The sequence below is a fragment of the Syngnathus typhle genome, linkage group LG6 (assembly GCF_033458585.1).
Source record: "Syngnathus typhle isolate RoL2023-S1 ecotype Sweden linkage group LG6, RoL_Styp_1.0, whole genome shotgun sequence".
NCBI lineage: Eukaryota > Metazoa > Chordata > Actinopteri > Syngnathiformes > Syngnathidae > Syngnathus > Syngnathus typhle.
The window spans coordinates 4,648,630-4,665,899 of NC_083743.1; the positions used below are offsets into that span (position 1 = coordinate 4,648,630).

Genomic DNA, 17,270 nt, shown 5'->3' on the forward strand with positions numbered 1-17,270 from the left:
GCAGATATAATGAGCGAGTTAAACAAAAAGGCAGAGTCCTTTAAGTTATATTCACTAGCACTGGATGATAGTAACGACATAAAAGACACTGCTCAGCTCCTAATTTTTATACGAGGGATTAACGACAGTTTTGAGATAACGGAGGAGCTTTTGAGCATGGAATCACTGAAAGGGAAAACGCGAGGAGAGGACTTATATGAACAGGTGTCAGCTGTCATCGAGAGAATGAAGCTACCTTGGAGTAAACTTGCTAATGTCACTACGGATGGATCGCCAAATTTAACTGGAAAAAACGTCGGGCTGCTGAAAAGAATCCAGGATAAAGTGAAAGAAGAAAACCCTGACCAGGATGTTATTTTTCTTCACTGCATCATTCATCAGGAGTCTCTGTGTAAGTCTGTATTGCAGCTTAATCACGTCGTGGATCCAGTTGTAAAACTTGTTAACTTTATACGAGCAAGGGGACTTAATCATCGTCAGTTCATTACGTTCCTGGAAGAAACTGATGCGGATCACCAGGACCTACTTTACCACTCTCGCGTCCGCTGGTTAAGTTTGGGGAAAGTGTTTCAACGAATCTGGGAGCTCAAAGAGGAGATTCACTCATTTTTGTTGTTAATGGGAAAACCCGACGAATTCCCCGAGCTGAGCGACACAAACTGGCTTTGTGACTTTGCATTTGCTGTGGACATATTTTCACACATGAATGAGCTGAACGTGAAGCTACAGGGGAAAGATCAGTTTGTGCACGACATGTACACAAATGTGAGAGCCTTCAAATCCAAGCTGGGGTTATTCTCCAGGCAAATGTCAAACAAATCTTTCGCACATTTCCCCACACTAGCCGTGCAGAAAGAGGCCGCCCGCAATGCGAAGAAATACTGCAAATCACTGGACGACCTGCACAGAGAATTTTGCCGTCGGTTCTGTGATTTTGAAAAAATTGACAAGTCACTTCAACTGGTGTCCTGTCCCCTGTCACAAGACCCCGAATCAGCACCGCAGGAGCTGCAATTGGAACTGATTGATCTTCAGTCTGACTCCGTCTCAAAGGAGAAGTTCAAGTCTCTTAAACTGAATGACTTTTATGCTTCACTTAACGAGACCATGTTTCCAAACCTTCGAAAGACTGCACAGAAGATGCTGGTGTTGTTTGGCTCGACCTACGTGTGTGAGCAGACGTTTAGCGTCATGAAAATCAACAAAGCTCATCACAGATCCAAGTTAACAGACCAACACCTCAGATCTGTCCTGAGAATTGCCACAACAAAACTAACTCCAGACTTTGATGCACTGGCAAAAAATGGAAACCAACAGCACTGTTCCCACTGAAATTGGTGAGTTTTTCTGCTGTGTTATGAAAAACGAGTTTGCAGAGTTTGATTTTGCGGAGTTTAACACAAGTAGATTTTATTGAGCTTGAGTATATCGTTGTGTAATAATATGTTTTGAATGTTGAAAGTGATTCTTTTTTTCAATAAATGTTGATTTATTTAACTTTGCACCTTCGATTGAAACTTATTAAAAACAGATGCAATCTTGATAAATCACAGTGCGTATGCTATTTTAATCTATTTACATTTTCTCCTCCCAGTATCATGCAAAATAGTATGTAAACGCTATGGCTTGCATATTGCTTGAGACAAACTTATTAACTGATAAGGGCTATTTTAATATTTGAAAGATAGTTAATAAATTGGGTTGTAGTGTTCTTACTGTGCTATGAGGTTTGCATACACTACATGTAATGCTTTAGTATATCCGGCCCAAACACTCCATCCAAATGCTCCTGGCCCGGCCCCCCAGTCAAATTTTAGAACCCAATGTGGCCCGCGAGCCAAAAAGTTTGCCCACCCCTGCACTAGTCTGTACGAACCCCAAGGCCCTCTTAACCCGACTTTTCAAAGCATTTCAGCTGATAACAAATCTGCCATCTAGTGGACACTGACATGTTTGGCTATACATTAATTAGCTTTAGCGCACGTCACATCTCCCCACAACACAGCCTTCATGACTCCTAAACTATATTAAATACAAAATAAATTAAAAGAAAGTTTATGTATAGTATTTTCCCATGTACTGTAATATTGCTTTAATCGAATATTAGTGGGGGAAATGACGTCATTAAACGGAAGTAACATCAAATAAGAGAAATGTTCGCAATTGCTGTACAGTCGTACATTTGTACTAAGCGGCTCTTCATTAAACCTCTTCACTCAGTGTTACCAGCAGGTCAACAAGGGTAAAGCGCAGTTTATATGTTAGACATTAGTGAAGATGTATTTTATACCAGGTAACGTATTGCTAAAGAGCTAGCCAACCACCAATGTGAAAACGTACAACATTCCTGACAAACTGAGCATGACTGGGTCAAATAAAATCAGTTAGCATTATCTTTAGCTTTAACCAACGTCTTAACAATGCTTTTTTTCCTCTCAGCTTTATATTGGACTTTAGATTAATACATATATGCTTACATTTCTCTGTCGTTGCATCGATTGAGCTCCTACCTTGATGCGACACCTGCGTCTTTCTTAGCCCCGCCCTACGCCTTCTCTGATTGGCCACTGATTCCACTCAGTCGCTATGCAACAAACCCGTAACTCCTCTTTGTGATTGGTTGGGAGCCATTAAAATATTTTTCTTTGTTTAGTCCAGTGCTTCTCAAATAGTGGGGCGCGCCCCCCTTGGGGGGCGCGGTGCTATTCCTGGGGGGGCGCGTGTGACCCTGGGGAACAGGCTTTTTTTTTGGCAGTACTAGAATAAAGTGTAATTGCGCGTTTACTACAGCAGGGGGCAGTGGCGCTCTCATTGTTACTTCTGTCACGTTTGCAACAAGCAACATTTTACGACTTACAAGACAAGTTAGGATAGTCACGGTGGGGAGGGGGGGCGCGAATAGTTTTCTTCTTGCCAGGGGGGGGCGTAACAGAAAATAATTGAGAAGCACTGGTTTAGTCGGACAATTTCACGAAAATATATTTTTTAATTTGTGGTTTCTGTCCTAGCATTAATGAGCTAATTTAAATACGTGATTTTTTTTTTTAATTTCCAATTAATGACGCATGTGACCTTGTTTAGCAAAGGTCAAAGCGGGTAATAAAGGAGCATTGTTCTCAAAACAAACAACGCTTATCTATAATTGTATCTGTAGAACACATTACGACAAACAGATTATGATACATTACAAGTACGACGATAGGATCATTTACAAAGCCGTGGCACATCCCAACTGTTTCCATTAAGTAGCGGGTAATAACTTTAGAGGCTCAGCCGTAGGATAAGGGTCACCTGGTGTTATTTACGATGAAATACGTGGCGTACTTTCGTGGACGACCCATTATTCCATCTCCGACCTGTCCGTGCGGCTAGCTATCGAAGTGAAAGTGTAAAAACAAAGCAAAATACATGGGAATGGTTTGTCTTATAAACTGTGGTGAAAACAAGCTGTGATTGAAGAAATAGAAAAACATATTTCAAGAGCTCACAGCGTACTACATCAATGAGAATATTCGGTCCAAATCATACTTTTAGTCAAACCAACATTTACACAAAGTCTGTGTGACCGTGTGTATCTGCAAGTGGGAATTGTGAAGACTAATTAAACTTTTATAACCCGAGAATGACTCAACCTTCTTTTTGACAAGGAGTGCTCCGTATGAAAGGTTTGATGAAAATAGGCAGGTATGTTCCTATTAATTTTCAAGAAGGAGAAATTCACCGAGCCGCAGTTTCCGTCAGCAAAAAAAGAATTGGGGGGGGGGGGTTCTCTTTTATCTGCGGTATTTCCTCTGTCACGTGTTGGCCTGCTTGGTAGGAGGATCAGAGGAAAACACGTAACCATCGTTGCAGGAACTGGGAATGGATTTCATACATCCTCATCTGAATTAATGGCCTACATACACTGCACGCTTCGGAAACTGACTTCACGACATCAATGAAGTTTGTATGGAAATGCAATGGTGGGGTACCAATCCCCTGAAGGCCTTTTTTTTCAATGAATCTTTTTCCAACTCCAAGGTTATAAATCATAAAGGCAATCTAATAAAATCATAAAACAACTATCTACCAGACGCGGAATGGCTACGATTCAATGAACGTGTTATTATTATTATTTTTGGTTTGAAGATTCCGAAAGCTGAAGCTTATGCAAATGCAATTACAGTTCCTCAGTGGCAACGCCCGCTCGTGGTTGGGAAAGCATTGTTTATTTCATTAATCAGGTGACAGCATCTCGACAGGTTCACCTTTGAGGGGGGAAAACAGTACCATCTGGTGGATCATCAGATATTCTCCTGGACTGGAGCCCATCCTCCTAAAGCGGAATTTAGGGGTCTCCACAAAAAGCCAGAAGCAACCGAGTTGGGCCTATGCCAGTCCGTTTGCAGCATTTGTTCGACACGCAAACCCCGCCGGGCGACTTGGCAGTGTGTTTGTCCCCAGGTGTGACCATTCCAAGCTTATTCTCCACCCGATGAAGCTCAGGTGTGGGGATTAAACTCATAGAAGAATCTCTTAGCTCAATGGTGAGAAGAAAAAAATCAATGGGGGGTGGTGGTGAGAGGCTCAAACACACTGACAATGTGTAGCCAATCAGCTTGGGTTTCTCCTTGAGCGCTGCTGTCCCCTCTGGACTCATTGATCCAGGATGAAATGCTTCTTTCTTGCCTCAGGGGCTCAAATACCTGCATGATGAGTGCCACGCTGTTGGCAGCTGCAGCAGGGAGGGACACGCATCCTTGCCCAGCACGGAACAAAGCTCCAGACAGCCCCCTGCTGTGCTCACTGCAGTATAGCTGCTTTAAAAAAAAAAAAAAAAAAATCCCCATCTACAAATCACTTTAGGAGCACCCCAGGGCTCTTTCCCGGGGCCTTGGCTTTACATCATCTACCTCCTGCCCCTTGCGTCTATTTTCCGTAATTATTCTCTTTAATTTCTTTGCGAATGACACCCAGCTTTAAATGTCCAATAAACCAAACCTCTGACTCCAGACTCATATTCTTTATCCTCTGTGAGGAGCAGACTCTCCATGCACTGAGCAGTCTCTCATACTGCCCACAGGTGACCAACAATTTGGCATCTCCATGACTTGACAGTACGCTCGTTTCATCCCATAGAAACTTTTAACACCGGAATGGTATGACGTTATGAAGAAACTTGAGGAAGCATGAAGTTTCTACCTCGAAAGGTTTTCAGGAGGTGTCAGCAGCAAGCGTATTGAAATAAGCGCTTAAGGCTGTATTGCAGCAAGCACAGCGGGAGCTCGTTGATAAAAAGTAGGATGGAGTGGACTGGATCTCATTAAATTCGCGCCAGTGAACCAAAAGCTGTCAGTAAAGAACGAGAGCTGGAACCTTCAAACCACTCCAGCATCAATTAAATGCAATATGAATGATGCCTGTTAATAGGAATGACTCCTTTTATTTGGTTTTAGCCGATTAACTAAAGTACTTTTTTCTTGACAAAGTCAAATTTGAGTGTCCCGAAGAATCTTTTTTCCAAATCATCAGAACAAATATTTATGGTAACCTGCTGAGAGATTGCTCTCATTTAAAACATAAATTCAGCAGGTTTATTAAAGCAGAAAGAACCAGTTGACATAGTATCTTGTCAGTGTGTTTAGAATATACACAGCAGGATATACAGAGAAATAAATAAGTCCACTTGGGTGAGTGGTCATTCCCACCCTGTGTCCAGCCTGTGAACGTGCACCCTCTGCTTGTAGTGATACTCTTTGAGGTGCTTCTTCAAGGCGTTGGGTACGGGCAGCGCGTTGATGCCGTCGTAGGTGGTGCGGCTGCTGACCACGGCGCGGCACAGCCTCTGCAGGCTGAAGGGCTGCGTGCGGTGCATGGGGAAAGACAGCAGCGGCTCGAAGAACATGCACGAGCTGGGGTCTTTGTAGTGCTCCACCAGGGCCGTGACGGTGGGCGCGTGGAAGACGCTGGGGTCGCGCACGTCGAAGCTGAAGTTGTGGTTCCACTGGTCGACGCGGGCGTGCAGCGAGCGGCCGTAGCGCCGGAAGCTGACGGAGAAGAGGTAGTCCTCTTGGGCCGAGTCGCGCAGCAGGAAGGTGCCCGCCGCTTTCCCCTCCAGGAGCGCCTCTGCCTCGTAACGGTCCATGACGCCCCAGTAGCAAGGCAGGTTGGTGATCTGCAGCAGGTCGGGGACCAAACAGTGGATGTAGTCGATCTGAGTGTGAACGTGCGGTCCGGCGTGGGGGGGCGTGGCCCTCGGGGCGGCTTCTGGGTTGCCCGTGGCGCTAATGTCGCAAGAGGAGGAGGAGGAGGAGGAAGAGGAGGAGGAGGATGCCACCACCTCATCAAGAGTATCCAAACAGCTCTGCAGAAGGAGCTGGTGATGGCGCTGTAGGAGAAGCTGCTTCTGCTCAACTCCGCCCACTTCAGCCGCACCGTGCGCCAACTTGGGCCCACGGCGCCTGTGGAGCGCCGCGCCGGCCGGGGACGTCACCTCCAGCGTGTGGATCTCGGCGTTGGCCGGCGGCTCCACGCCGTGCTCGATGCTGATGCGCCGGCGCTCCCTCAACCGGTCATCCACATCGTCCACGGGGAACGCCGGCGGTACGGCGGCGGGGTCCGGCGCCGTGTGCTGTTTTATGAGATGCCACTTTTGAGCCAGCTCCGAGCCCGCCACAAATGGACAGCTGTCCAGCATCAGCTCGCTCAGGTGGATCTTCCGCCTGGAGGCGATGCTGCCTGCCGACAGGGAAAAGGCTTGATGGAGAGACGGCGCCACGTTGGGCGCGCTGTGCGTTTTCATGGGGAAGCACTGCCCCACTGCGTCTTGGATTTTTTGCCGGAGCGTGCGACCGCTACTGCCTTCGCTGCCCAACGACTCTGCTCCCAGCTCCGGACTGGACGTCGCCTCTTCTGAGGCTTCCTGAGCGTGACATTGGCAGCTAGCTCTTTGAGAAAATGAGGAGCTACCTCCAGCCTGGTCCCCGCTCTCCAAATCGTTTAAAAAGTCCCCATACTCAAAGCCATCGCTGACGGGCCGTTCAGCCGCCCGCTCACGCGGGCCGAAAGCTTTCCATCTGCCGTGAGAAGCTCTGTTACCGCCGCCAGTGGTTCGTCTCTCCTCCGAACGGCTCTGTCGCACCTTGGGGCGAGCTCCCCTCTCGCGCTCTTTGCCGCGAGCCCCGGACTCCTCTGGTAATGACATAGTGGACTAGGACGAGAAAAAAAATGATTGATACATGGGTCATAATATTACAAGCAGTACGTATTAATTTACAGTAAATAGTCTTGGGTAGAAATTAATTGATAAATAACTAAATAAATAAACTTTGAATATTTCCATAATTCTGAACGTTTCGACCATTTCCAACCTAACTGTCATGTGCGAAATAATAAAGTCTTGTAAAATATAAATCATTCCAAAAGTGGATGAGTTACCATTTTTTGAACATTACAGTTCTTATTCTGGCATGGATGAGTTACACAAGAGTCCTACTTTAAAAGGTAGAATCCACAACAACAACAAAATTTAACACAAAAAAGTTATAACAAATCGAAACTAATGCTAATCTTACGTTCCGTGGAGTGGCCACGAAGCTACTTGCTAGCATGACACACTCTTAGCACCAAATAAAGAAAGAAAAGAAAAATAGATTATTGGAGCGGGATGTGTTTGCATACCTTTGTTGGTCGTATCGAATTCAGCACCGATTGGACTTTGGCTTCATCTCAGAGGAATTAATACCGCTGCCAATAGGCGGCTAGCTCGCGTTAGCTAGATTACAAACACGGAAGCTTGCGCAACCCGGAAGTACTTTTGATGACGTATAAATTCAAATATATGACGGGATAAAAAGTCGTTTTCTCCCCTCATAATTTTATTATACTTTTAATTGGGTGCATTATTCCTTCCTGAAATATTATTTGGTCTTTATCAAGAGTCACCAAGAAAAACCACCAGTTCTGTTGCAAAAAGAACCGAACCTCTTTATTTGGACTGTCAATGATTTGACAAATGCTGCACTTCAGACCATTCACAAATAGGACTTAGTAAAAAAAAAAAAAAGACAAAACAAAAAAAAAGACAAAACAAAAGCAAGCACGGGATGCACAAGAGTTCATAAAACAGAAACTATTTGGGTAGTCTTGAATGAAATGGAAAAAATATATATAAATTGTGTTAAGACAAAAAGCAACAGCCTGGTTGCATCGAATGCATCAATCAAGCTTGGCAGGGACATTGATGATCTCAGCATGACTGTAAGCACCGCTTGCAGGGACGGGGGGGAACCACTTGGTCCTCTGAGGCCCATCCAAAATTCAAGCAAACATGAGCTGACTCATCCAGCAAAAGGTTTATGGGTGAAATTTCAGGATGATACCAAAACGCAGTATGACTTTAATGGAACCCAGAAATATAGAAAATTAAAATGCGGAGAAGTTCCAAATGAAAAGTGTAGAGGTCGAATTAGGTTGACCTTAGGCCCATTCAGAACTTTATGTGTACCATAAGCCACCGGGGGAGAAGGCCGCAGGTTCCCCACCCCTGTCCGTGTGCAGAAACACACAAATTGGAAGTGCATCAGTGGAATGTAAACATGGAGTACTCCTTGGCCTTGTATTGTTGTGTAGTGTTTGACAAGTTAGTCATCGAGCGTGGCTCAGAAAAACGCATAATTCTGCACGGCCACTGTACCGCATTCTACCGCGGCGCTTCGTAATGCGAGCTATATGTAACACAAGTCCTAAAAATGTCAACTGCCGTTGTTTGAGGTCCATGTCGGGCACGAGCGTGATGCGTCTTTTTTTTTTTTTTTTTTTCGTAAGTCAGATGTATCCAAGAGCCTGCTCTGAAGAAAACCGTGACTGCGATATAACTTGACACCGTGAAGCCAACATGTTAAAAATCCGCAAAAAAAAAAAAAAAAAAAAAAGGGGGGTGTTCTGTTTTTTCACATAATGACACGGGCATTATTTTCTAGAAAGATGTAAACAGGCGTTTTTAAACACACGCACACGCTGAAGCATACACACAACTTTAGTTGCAAGATGTCCGTTCACCTCTTATCTACAACAGTGCCGTAAAAACATGCGATTATAGAAAGAAAGCAGAAGTTATCCGTATCGAGGGAGAGTTTAAAAAAAACAACCCCCAAATTTTGTGGATACAGTGGAACTTCCAAAGTCATGAAAGAATTTGGAATTAAATGGCATTTCAAATTGGTTTTTTTTGTTTGTTAGTTACGCGAGATAGAAAATTGTCTAGCTGCTTCTTGTACAATCAAAGAATTTATTACACGGCAGTCAATCGGAGAAAATTATTTTGTCAAAAATATTTAGCTGAAATCATCGCTACAGTAATGTGACTTTTCAATCTTCATTGTTTTAAGCGTTACACAAAAAGATCAATTTATTATATATTTAGAAATAGTAATAATCAACCGATTAATTATGGATATCTGAATTTTATCCTGAAAAATCTCAGACTCGGCCTAACAAAAATCCAAATTGGTCCCGCCCTATGTAAAACACAATTTTAATTTGTAGAAACAGCAAATTCAGATTGGAATAAATCAACTTTGGGGGTTCCACTGTATGACCATCTTTACCAAAATAAAAAACTCAAACGGTTATCCCTGCCTTACGAAGCAACCGAACAAACAAAGTGATCCAAAAGAGAGACCATATCCAAAAGGTACATGCACCTCCGCTCTGCCACATTCCAAGACAGACGCCGGGGTTAGAAGACCGCTTCTTCTGTTTCTTTATTATTATTATTTTGTTTTTAAAAAAAAAAAAAAAAAACTTCAACACTGATACCACGCGATAATGTCGAGGGTTTACTGAAACACAGACGCTAACGGAAAAATACGGACATCTTGGAGCACCTTGGAAATGCATGAGTCATCAAATCGTCACGTGTGAGGAAAGAGGGTGTATTTTGGGGGGCCGATTGTCAAGAGTTGAAACAATTTTAGGGATTCCCAATCAGTGTTTTCTTTTTTTTTTCCCTTTTTTACAGTAGATGAGAATCTTCCGTCAATATGGCGTACTCGTTTTACAATGTTATGAATGGGTTACTTTTTTTTTCCATTAGATTGTTTTATACCTATTTATGGCCTGTTTTCAAATAAGGTCGTTTTTTTCCCGCCGGGTTAGTGAGAGACCATGGCATGTTAAAAACCGAGGACCCGTGTGCTTGGGGTCCCTGGAGAGGAACCAGGTTTGAAATCAGCTCTTGTGCAATAGCCCAACCCTCGGCCGGCCCTCGCTCCTCGGCACAACGTGATAATTCATCATCATTGACGCCGGTAGGGAGTTTAATAAAAAAAAAAAAAAAAAAGGATAACGGAGACAAAACGCAGCCGAGCGTTCTCCGACTGCTCAACCATTCCGTCGCCAGAACTTTTTTCCCGGCTCAACTATCGACCGAACAACCCTTCTCTTTGGCTTTAGTGGAGAGGAGGAGTCTACAGGGCGGAACGCTTCAACTAAAAGGCGACGCCCGCCTTTGGGCGGCATGACCGTGAGGTGACAAGTCGCCGTTTCAACAAGTTCTCAGACGCCTTTTCGGGCTCTCAAAAGTGTCTTCATAAGCCAATTACAGCCCGGTGCCGTTTGTATCCAAGTGCCTTACATGCGGCCGATCAACACGCGAGGCAGTGCAGGTCTGCGCAGAAGGAGGAAAAGAAGGAGAACTCAAAAAGGGCCGTTTTGAAGACAGCACCTATCTGTCTCGCTCGCCATTGCGCCATGTCACAGTCCTGCAAGTGACACGGGCGGCAACCTTCCTGCCTGTCCTGCAATATAATAATTATCTGTATTCCTTTTTTTTTTTTTTGTAATAATAAACTTAGCTGTATATAATAAAGTAGAAAAATATTAGAGAACATATACACAGTTTTTTTGTCATTATGTAGTGACTGCTTTGCCTGGTTTGCTCGAGCGTACGTAATTTTTGTGCTGGGTGATGAGGAGCTTTTTTTTTTTTCTTCCCCCCCACTCTCTTTTGTCTTCTTTTCATATCGTCGATGTCCGGTCAGTTCCGTCTGCGGTGGGGATGAAAAGGTGTCAAGACATTTTATCCTTACCACTCGTATTTTTCTTCTTTTTTTTGGGATAGGGAGAGCGTATTGGGCTCACTCACCGCCTAAGGCGTGCTCCGTCATACTGAGGCACAGCGACTCCAGCGTTGGGTTGATCTCCAGGTCAGCGCCTGGAACTTGGCAATCTAATAAAGAAACATAATTTGGTGTTAAATTGCTGTGGGATTACTGAATCCACATTTATTTCATCATCTCCAGATGGGATTGCACGAAGGAGCAATTCATGGCCGGGGGGGGGGGGGGGGGGGAGAACAACACAAGGGGAAAGTCGTTGGGTTAAGAAAGGGAATTTGTTCTTTCTTTTTTCTAGATTAGTCGAAAAATCAAGAGGGTAACAATTTTGGAGATTTTAAAGTGTCAGCTGTTAATATTTCATCCAACCGGTTAATATTGCATCGCACAAATGCTGCACGGCTTCACCAAGTGAACCAAAACAAACAAAGAAGTCACTGATGCTATTCTAGCAACAGAGCGCCGCGCTCCCTTCTGTGCCAGACACACAATAACAAGACGAAGCGAACAGCGTGTGGCTGTAAACAATCCGGCACATTCTGCGAAGCGCGCACCAGCGCTGGTACGCCAGATGTCGTGTTGCGGATTTCTCTTCTAATGGCCCTGTCGTGTTCCGACGGCGTCAACGCTGACCTTTTTTCGCGACGCAGCCTCGCCTGTGAAAATGTTTGAAGCCGCTTCCTGCCTATTCATTGAAATACACAATGTACCTTTTTTATTTGCCCACAAAGGACGACAGATGCTACAAACTGGCTGTCAGGCGACAAAGCTTCTTCTCCACGATTGTTGCGTAAGAAGCTACTTTTGTGCGAAAAGAAAACTGGGTAAGCATTGGGTGTATGGAAAGAAATGAGCAGAGTCCCTTACAAGTGTTCAGCGTGTAAAAATACCGATCACGTATTTATGCAAATCATCTAAGCATCTAGTTTCCCAAATTGTATTGCGCCAAAGCACATAATTTAAAGTTGGGAAAAAAAGTATACGCAAAAATGGCACACAACGTACACACACTGCACTGTAAAAAATGGGCATTTAAAAAAAAATAAAAATAAAGTGATGAAATGAGGAATATATTATCATTTAAGCAAAATCAAGATGGATGGAAGAGGGTTGATACAGTACCTTGCTGCTGGAACATGAGCATGGTTTGCGGGGAGGTGTGGACAGGAAGCGAGTGGGTCCGCTGCACGGAGCTGCGACTTTGACTTGGCATGCTGTTACTGCCTCCGGGGTTGGCAAACCACAGGCTCTAAAAAAACAGAAACATACCGATGAGTCACGTCAGTCGGTTGTCTTTGGCCTCAGCCGCCTTCGACGGACGGGTAGCTGTACCGACCTGACGACCTTGGCCCGCCAGCCCGGCGGGGCTGGTGAGCGTGTGGCGAGGAGAGACGCCGCCGATTCCGCCGGGACTCAACAGACCTATGCGCCCCGCCTGGAGTCCGCGGGGGGTTATCTGAAACTGCCTCTGGCCCCGCCGGCCCACGCCTCCGCTCACAGAGCCCGCTGTGGGGAGGGAGTTGGACCCGTAGGCCCAGCTGGAAGAAAACAGAAGTCCGTTTTTGACTTTGCTGAAAGTATGGCGGTTCGGATTGGGAGGGGCGGCGGCCGGGCTCACCCTTTCTGTCGGTACACGGGCATGTCCAGCATGGCTTTCCGAGGGACCAGGCGGAGCAGTTTGAGGACCTGCTGCTTCCAGGAAACCAGACGTTTCTTGTGGGTTTCCGTGAAAGCCTTCAAAGAAGGACGAAAAACAACAAAGTTCAACCAACTCATTCGATGGTGATCTCGATATTTCTTTCAGTGTCCGCGAGATTTACGGCCGTTAAGGTCTCCGCCCTCATCTGTAGCAAAACCAATAAACACTCCTCGAATACACTTACCTCATGTATTAGACATTTCTCGATGAGCTGGAGGTAGCAGCTGATATTTTCCTCATCTGGCCTGGACACGAGCAGTTGCGTGCACACTGAAACAAAAGAAGCGAGCCCGTTCATGTGGAATGAGTCCAGAACGCTGACGAGGACAATTAATAACTTATTATATGATACAATCAACTCGAGAAAGCACTTAAGTATGCTTCCGTTCAGTCATGTCCTGGGAAATCAACGACAATATCCACAGGAAGACACGAGTTCCTGAATTAAATGAAACTTGCAAGAGATTTGTAACATGAAGTCAAACAAACAGGGAGGCCTTTCTTACCTTTGCCCATGACTCGGGTGAACTGTCCGGCAATGTCACCGTCCGAGATGGGCGTCACCGAGGAGTCTCCGTCGCTGTGAGAATGGAATCCCTCGGGGGCCGCGTCTTTATCCGCGGCCGACTTTGCGGCTTCGGGAGGGGAGCCGGCCGGCTCCAGCGGGGTCTGCGTCAACGTGCTGTAGGCCTTGATAGGCGTGATGATGATCTGCTGCAGCTCCTGCAGAGCGTTGCGCAGGTTTCCTCCTTCCAAAATGTCCTGCAAACACGCCACAAGATGGAACTAAAACCCAAGCGGCCAAAAGGAATTTCCTGACCCTGGCCTGAAAATGAACTCCTTTTTTTATTGGGCCCAGAAAATAAACTCATGCAAACCAAACCCTGTCGTGTAAATTACCTTTTCCAAAGACTTGAGGACACTCTGCCGCTCGCGCAGTTTTTGGATGCTCAAGGCAATTTTATGCCGCGCTCCCTTGGTGACGTTCTAAAAAGGAAAGCGATAACAAGACGACGTGTCACTTCTTGCCCGAGCTACACAACTAAAAAAAAAATAATCACCGTCTGTTTCATTCAAGCCGAGGGGGCGGCGACAACAATCGTGTGACCGGCGGGCTACATTCTTTCATTTCATGCCTCGTTGAAAGGTGATGTATTATCATCAGCTTGAAGAACACAAGTGTTTACCGTTGATGAGACAGCACCGGTATCAATCCGCTTTTTATAGGGCCTCGAGTGAGCTGGGGCTCATCCCATCAATTTTCCCAACACAAATTATACATATTTGAAGTCAATTTAGAGGCAATGCGTGTAATACTGTGGCGCCATCGGGTGGAATCTTGTTGTCATTGCAAGGTCCGGATGGGCTGACTGTGCATAATTCTGCAGACTTCTTCATCAGCGGCTCCATCAAAATGACGGCCATTGAAATTCGGGGATTCTTTTGGAAGGTCAGCCCGCGTCTATCACAAACCTGAGATTCCAGATGATGCTCCGTGAGAATCATCATCTCCTCGTAGCTCATTTGGGAGAAAAGCGATGCGTACTTGTGAAGGCGGAGACTTTTCAACCACGCGGGAACATCTGCGATAAAGCAGAGGTCGTCTTCAAATACTGCCGCGTCACGCACGACCGAGAAAGTCGTCTGACCTTTCATGCCGCTGCCGTCCTCCTGGAAGGTGTTGCGTACCGAGCCCTGGTCTTCAGTCTGTTCGCTGCCTGAGGACGCCACGCTGCTCTGCGGGGAGAGCGGCGCGTGGTCCGTCGGGAGGAAGTTCTGCCGGCTTCCCATGTCATCCTGACCGAGCCAATCAGAGTTACACGACTGTGAACCGGAGGGGATGGCGGATTTCTTCAGAGGGCTGGGCTGCATCTGCCCGCCTAGTCCTGGGAATAAGGAACAGTTTGTAAGGACAAAGAAGAAGAAAAAAAAAAAAAGAATTCAAATAAAACTGTTATCTGCGAGTCTGACAGCAGGAGCTAAAAATAAACCTGTATTATTGCTGTTGACAGGAGAGGACAATCCGCCCGGAAAAGTCATGTGCCCGTTCTGGCCTGCAGGAGACGTGCTGGACGAGGGGGACTTGTCGTGCCAGGCCTGGCCGGGCTCCAGGCCCTCGGCCGAGCCGGCCCACTCATCTGAACCCTGACGGGGGTGGTACGGGCTGGGGGGCGCCCGTGTGGCCGGCGTATAACCGCCGGATAGGTGTTCCTCTAGATGGTTGAGCCACATAGCCAGGGACGTGCGGTCCTCCAGCGTGGTGGCGGGGTGGATTAGCGCGTAGGACAGTAGCTGTCTGCTCTCCTCCACAAACAAGCTACTCTCAATGGTGTGACTCAACACCTTCTGCAGCAGCTTCATGTACTCACATTTGGCCTCGCTGTTGCGTGGCTGCAACAAAGGCAGATGGGACAAGAGCAAGAACACCACTTTCTCCTTGGGCTCCTGGTGCCACTGGTTGACTATGGCTGAGGACAGAGAACATTCCATCAGTGCTGCTCCTTTATGATGATCACACAACACGCCGGATATACAGGGGAACCTCCAAAGATGCCACAGCGTACCTCGGTTTTTTATTTTGCACTTTGGCAACCTCATTAGACATTTTGAACATTCTTTGTTTCCATTTCTAACGCCGACTATGTTCATCATCATCTTGTGACCGACCGAGGTTCCACTGTACACCAGCGCGGAAATATGTATTCATCTACCTGCATTGTTGGCCTCTGCTTCTAAGATGTGAATTTCTGTGCAGTCCGCCAACCAGTGTTCAAGGCAAATGTGTAAAAAGCGAGCCTGGGTGCGGGACACCCTCTTGAGGAGGGACAACAGGGCCACTGTCTGTTCGCACTCGTTCCAGCCCTTGAACCAGTCCGTGAGGATACCTACCTGGTCTCTGAACATCATGGCGTGTCTCCTTTTTTAGGTAAGGAGATGGGGAATGTGAGGACGGCGGGGTTGAGGGGAGTGAAGGGGGGGGGGGGAGGGGACCAAGGGGTGGGGAAGCACAATTTTCAGGGACAGACAGGGTCAAGTCTTTTCCCCAGACGCCAACTCAGAGACCCTCACATGGTTCACGTGCAGCAAAACATAATGGGAAATCTTGACAAGTCGCAGTGGGGGCTGTTTGGGGGGATTCCTTGGAAAGTAATCCCGATAGGAGGAGTCCAAATAGATTGTCGTCACTCTTGCATGCTTGGGATCATGTTGGTCACCTAAAAAAGCAGGCTACAGAAAGGAATATTATTAGCATTTGAATTAGGATGAGCAGTCTTTAATACCCGAAAACTCAAGTCAACTTTATTTATAGAGCACTTTCAAAAGAATCATAGCTACATACAAACATGAAATGATCCTCTATGATAACAGAATACAACCTGTGTTGTCAAAGTGAGTTGAATGTTTTTGCATTCCGCAACGAGAGTCTTGAGTTTCATCAGGTTAAAGTTAGATAGTAGGTAAAACTCGTTTTATCTGATGGTTCATTTGCATATATTGTGATGTAAGCTACCCTAATAAATATATTTATGTATAATGGATCTTATATTGTTTATTACAGTAATACATATTAGTTTGTGGTTTGCTTTTAATAATATAAACAAATATATATACATGGGAAGAAGACCTTGAAAATATACTCGCATATTAAATCGAACCATTGAGGGTGGGAGGAAAGAAATCGCAGATGTATTATTTTTCAAGTCATAAAATGGGCGGTGTCATAGTGCCCGTATTATTATTTTTTGGCTTTATACCACCATTACCCACTGAATCAAAATGTGTCCACACGTACAGTGTACATTATATACAACTGGGCGACCGGCAAGTGTAATTTAGCATTTCAAAAACTCGCCCGTCACTACAAAATGGTAACACCTGTAACATTCGCAGCTATACAACCGATATTAACACTCCAACGGAGGCTTTTGGTCAGAATACTGTCCCCAAGAATAGTCACCGGAGAATAAAAAGAGACTTCTCGACGACTCAGACAGCTGGAATAAGCTAACCAGAGCTAGCAAAGTCGGCCTTGCTAGTGATTGGGAGGGATTTGTATTGTTTTTCGTTGGCGCTGTTGCTGCTGCCTCAAAACAGTTTAAAAAACGTGGCCGCGTCAAATAAATTCCCCGACACGACCTCGGTGTTCTTATTACCTGAACATACACGGACGAGACACAAAGTTGTTTACCTTTTGTCGCTTTGTGGGTGCTTTTAGCGAGCCGAAGCTAACGCGTAATGCATAGCTTAGCGCTAGCCTCGTCGTAGCTTAGCAAGTTTTGCTAGCAATAATGTTGCCGTAGCAGCGAGAGGCGTACATTCCGATTCTCCGTCGTAGTGGTGTCCATGAGAAAGATATTCCCGCTGTGGATCCGACAAAGTCAAAGAATGTATGTACAAAAAAAAGTGTTTATTACAATACAAGAGTAGACGCCTGGCAAGAAATGTACTTGAATTTTTGGGGTTTTCTTAGTTGC

General features: G+C 45.7%; 2 protein-coding genes across 2 annotated transcripts; both read right to left on the bottom strand.

The window, feature by feature from the left end:
• Positions 1-5,550: 5,550 nt before the first annotated feature.
• On the bottom strand, positions 5,551-7,799 carry socs9 (suppressor of cytokine signaling 9). The gene is made up of 2 exons (XM_061281959.1): positions 7,660-7,799; positions 5,551-7,189 (listed from the first exon to the last, which is right to left on the bottom strand). The coding sequence occupies exon 2, from the start codon at positions 7,181-7,183 to the stop codon at positions 5,678-5,680; it is 1,506 nt and encodes a 501-aa protein (XP_061137943.1). The 5' UTR covers positions 7,184-7,189; positions 7,660-7,799; the 3' UTR covers positions 5,551-5,677.
• Positions 7,800-7,939: 140 nt separating this feature from the next.
• LOC133156152 (protein Smaug homolog 2) lies at positions 7,940-17,131 on the bottom strand. The gene is made up of 13 exons (XM_061281957.1): positions 16,985-17,131; positions 15,507-16,023; positions 14,787-15,263; positions 14,445-14,681; positions 14,269-14,378; positions 13,696-13,782; positions 13,302-13,557; positions 12,980-13,065; positions 12,715-12,830; positions 12,433-12,634; positions 12,219-12,345; positions 11,126-11,209; positions 7,940-11,027 (listed from the first exon to the last, which is right to left on the bottom strand). The coding sequence occupies exons 2-13, from the start codon at positions 15,700-15,702 to the stop codon at positions 10,999-11,001; spliced, it is 2,007 nt and encodes a 668-aa protein (XP_061137941.1). The 5' UTR covers positions 15,703-16,023; positions 16,985-17,131; the 3' UTR covers positions 7,940-10,998.
• Between the last annotated feature and the right edge of the window lie 139 nt (positions 17,132-17,270).

Bases quoted from the DNA above. Each gene is read 5' to 3' on its own strand.
- socs9 (XM_061281959.1), bottom strand. From the start codon at position 7,183: ATGTCATTACCAGAGGAGTCCGGGGCTCGCGGCAAAGAGCGCGAGAGG.
- LOC133156152 (XM_061281957.1), bottom strand. From the start codon at position 15,702: ATGATGTTCAGAGACCAGGTAGGTATCCTCACGGACTGGTTCAAGGGC. The intron at 14,682-14,786 runs GTTTATTTTTAG...CCTTATTCCCAG, and splicing joins TGTCAACAGCAATAATACAG to GACTAGGCGGGCAGATGCAG. The intron at 14,379-14,444 runs GTCAGACGACTT...GCTTTATCGCAG, and splicing joins GGACGGCAGCGGCATGAAAG to ATGTTCCCGCGTGGTTGAAA.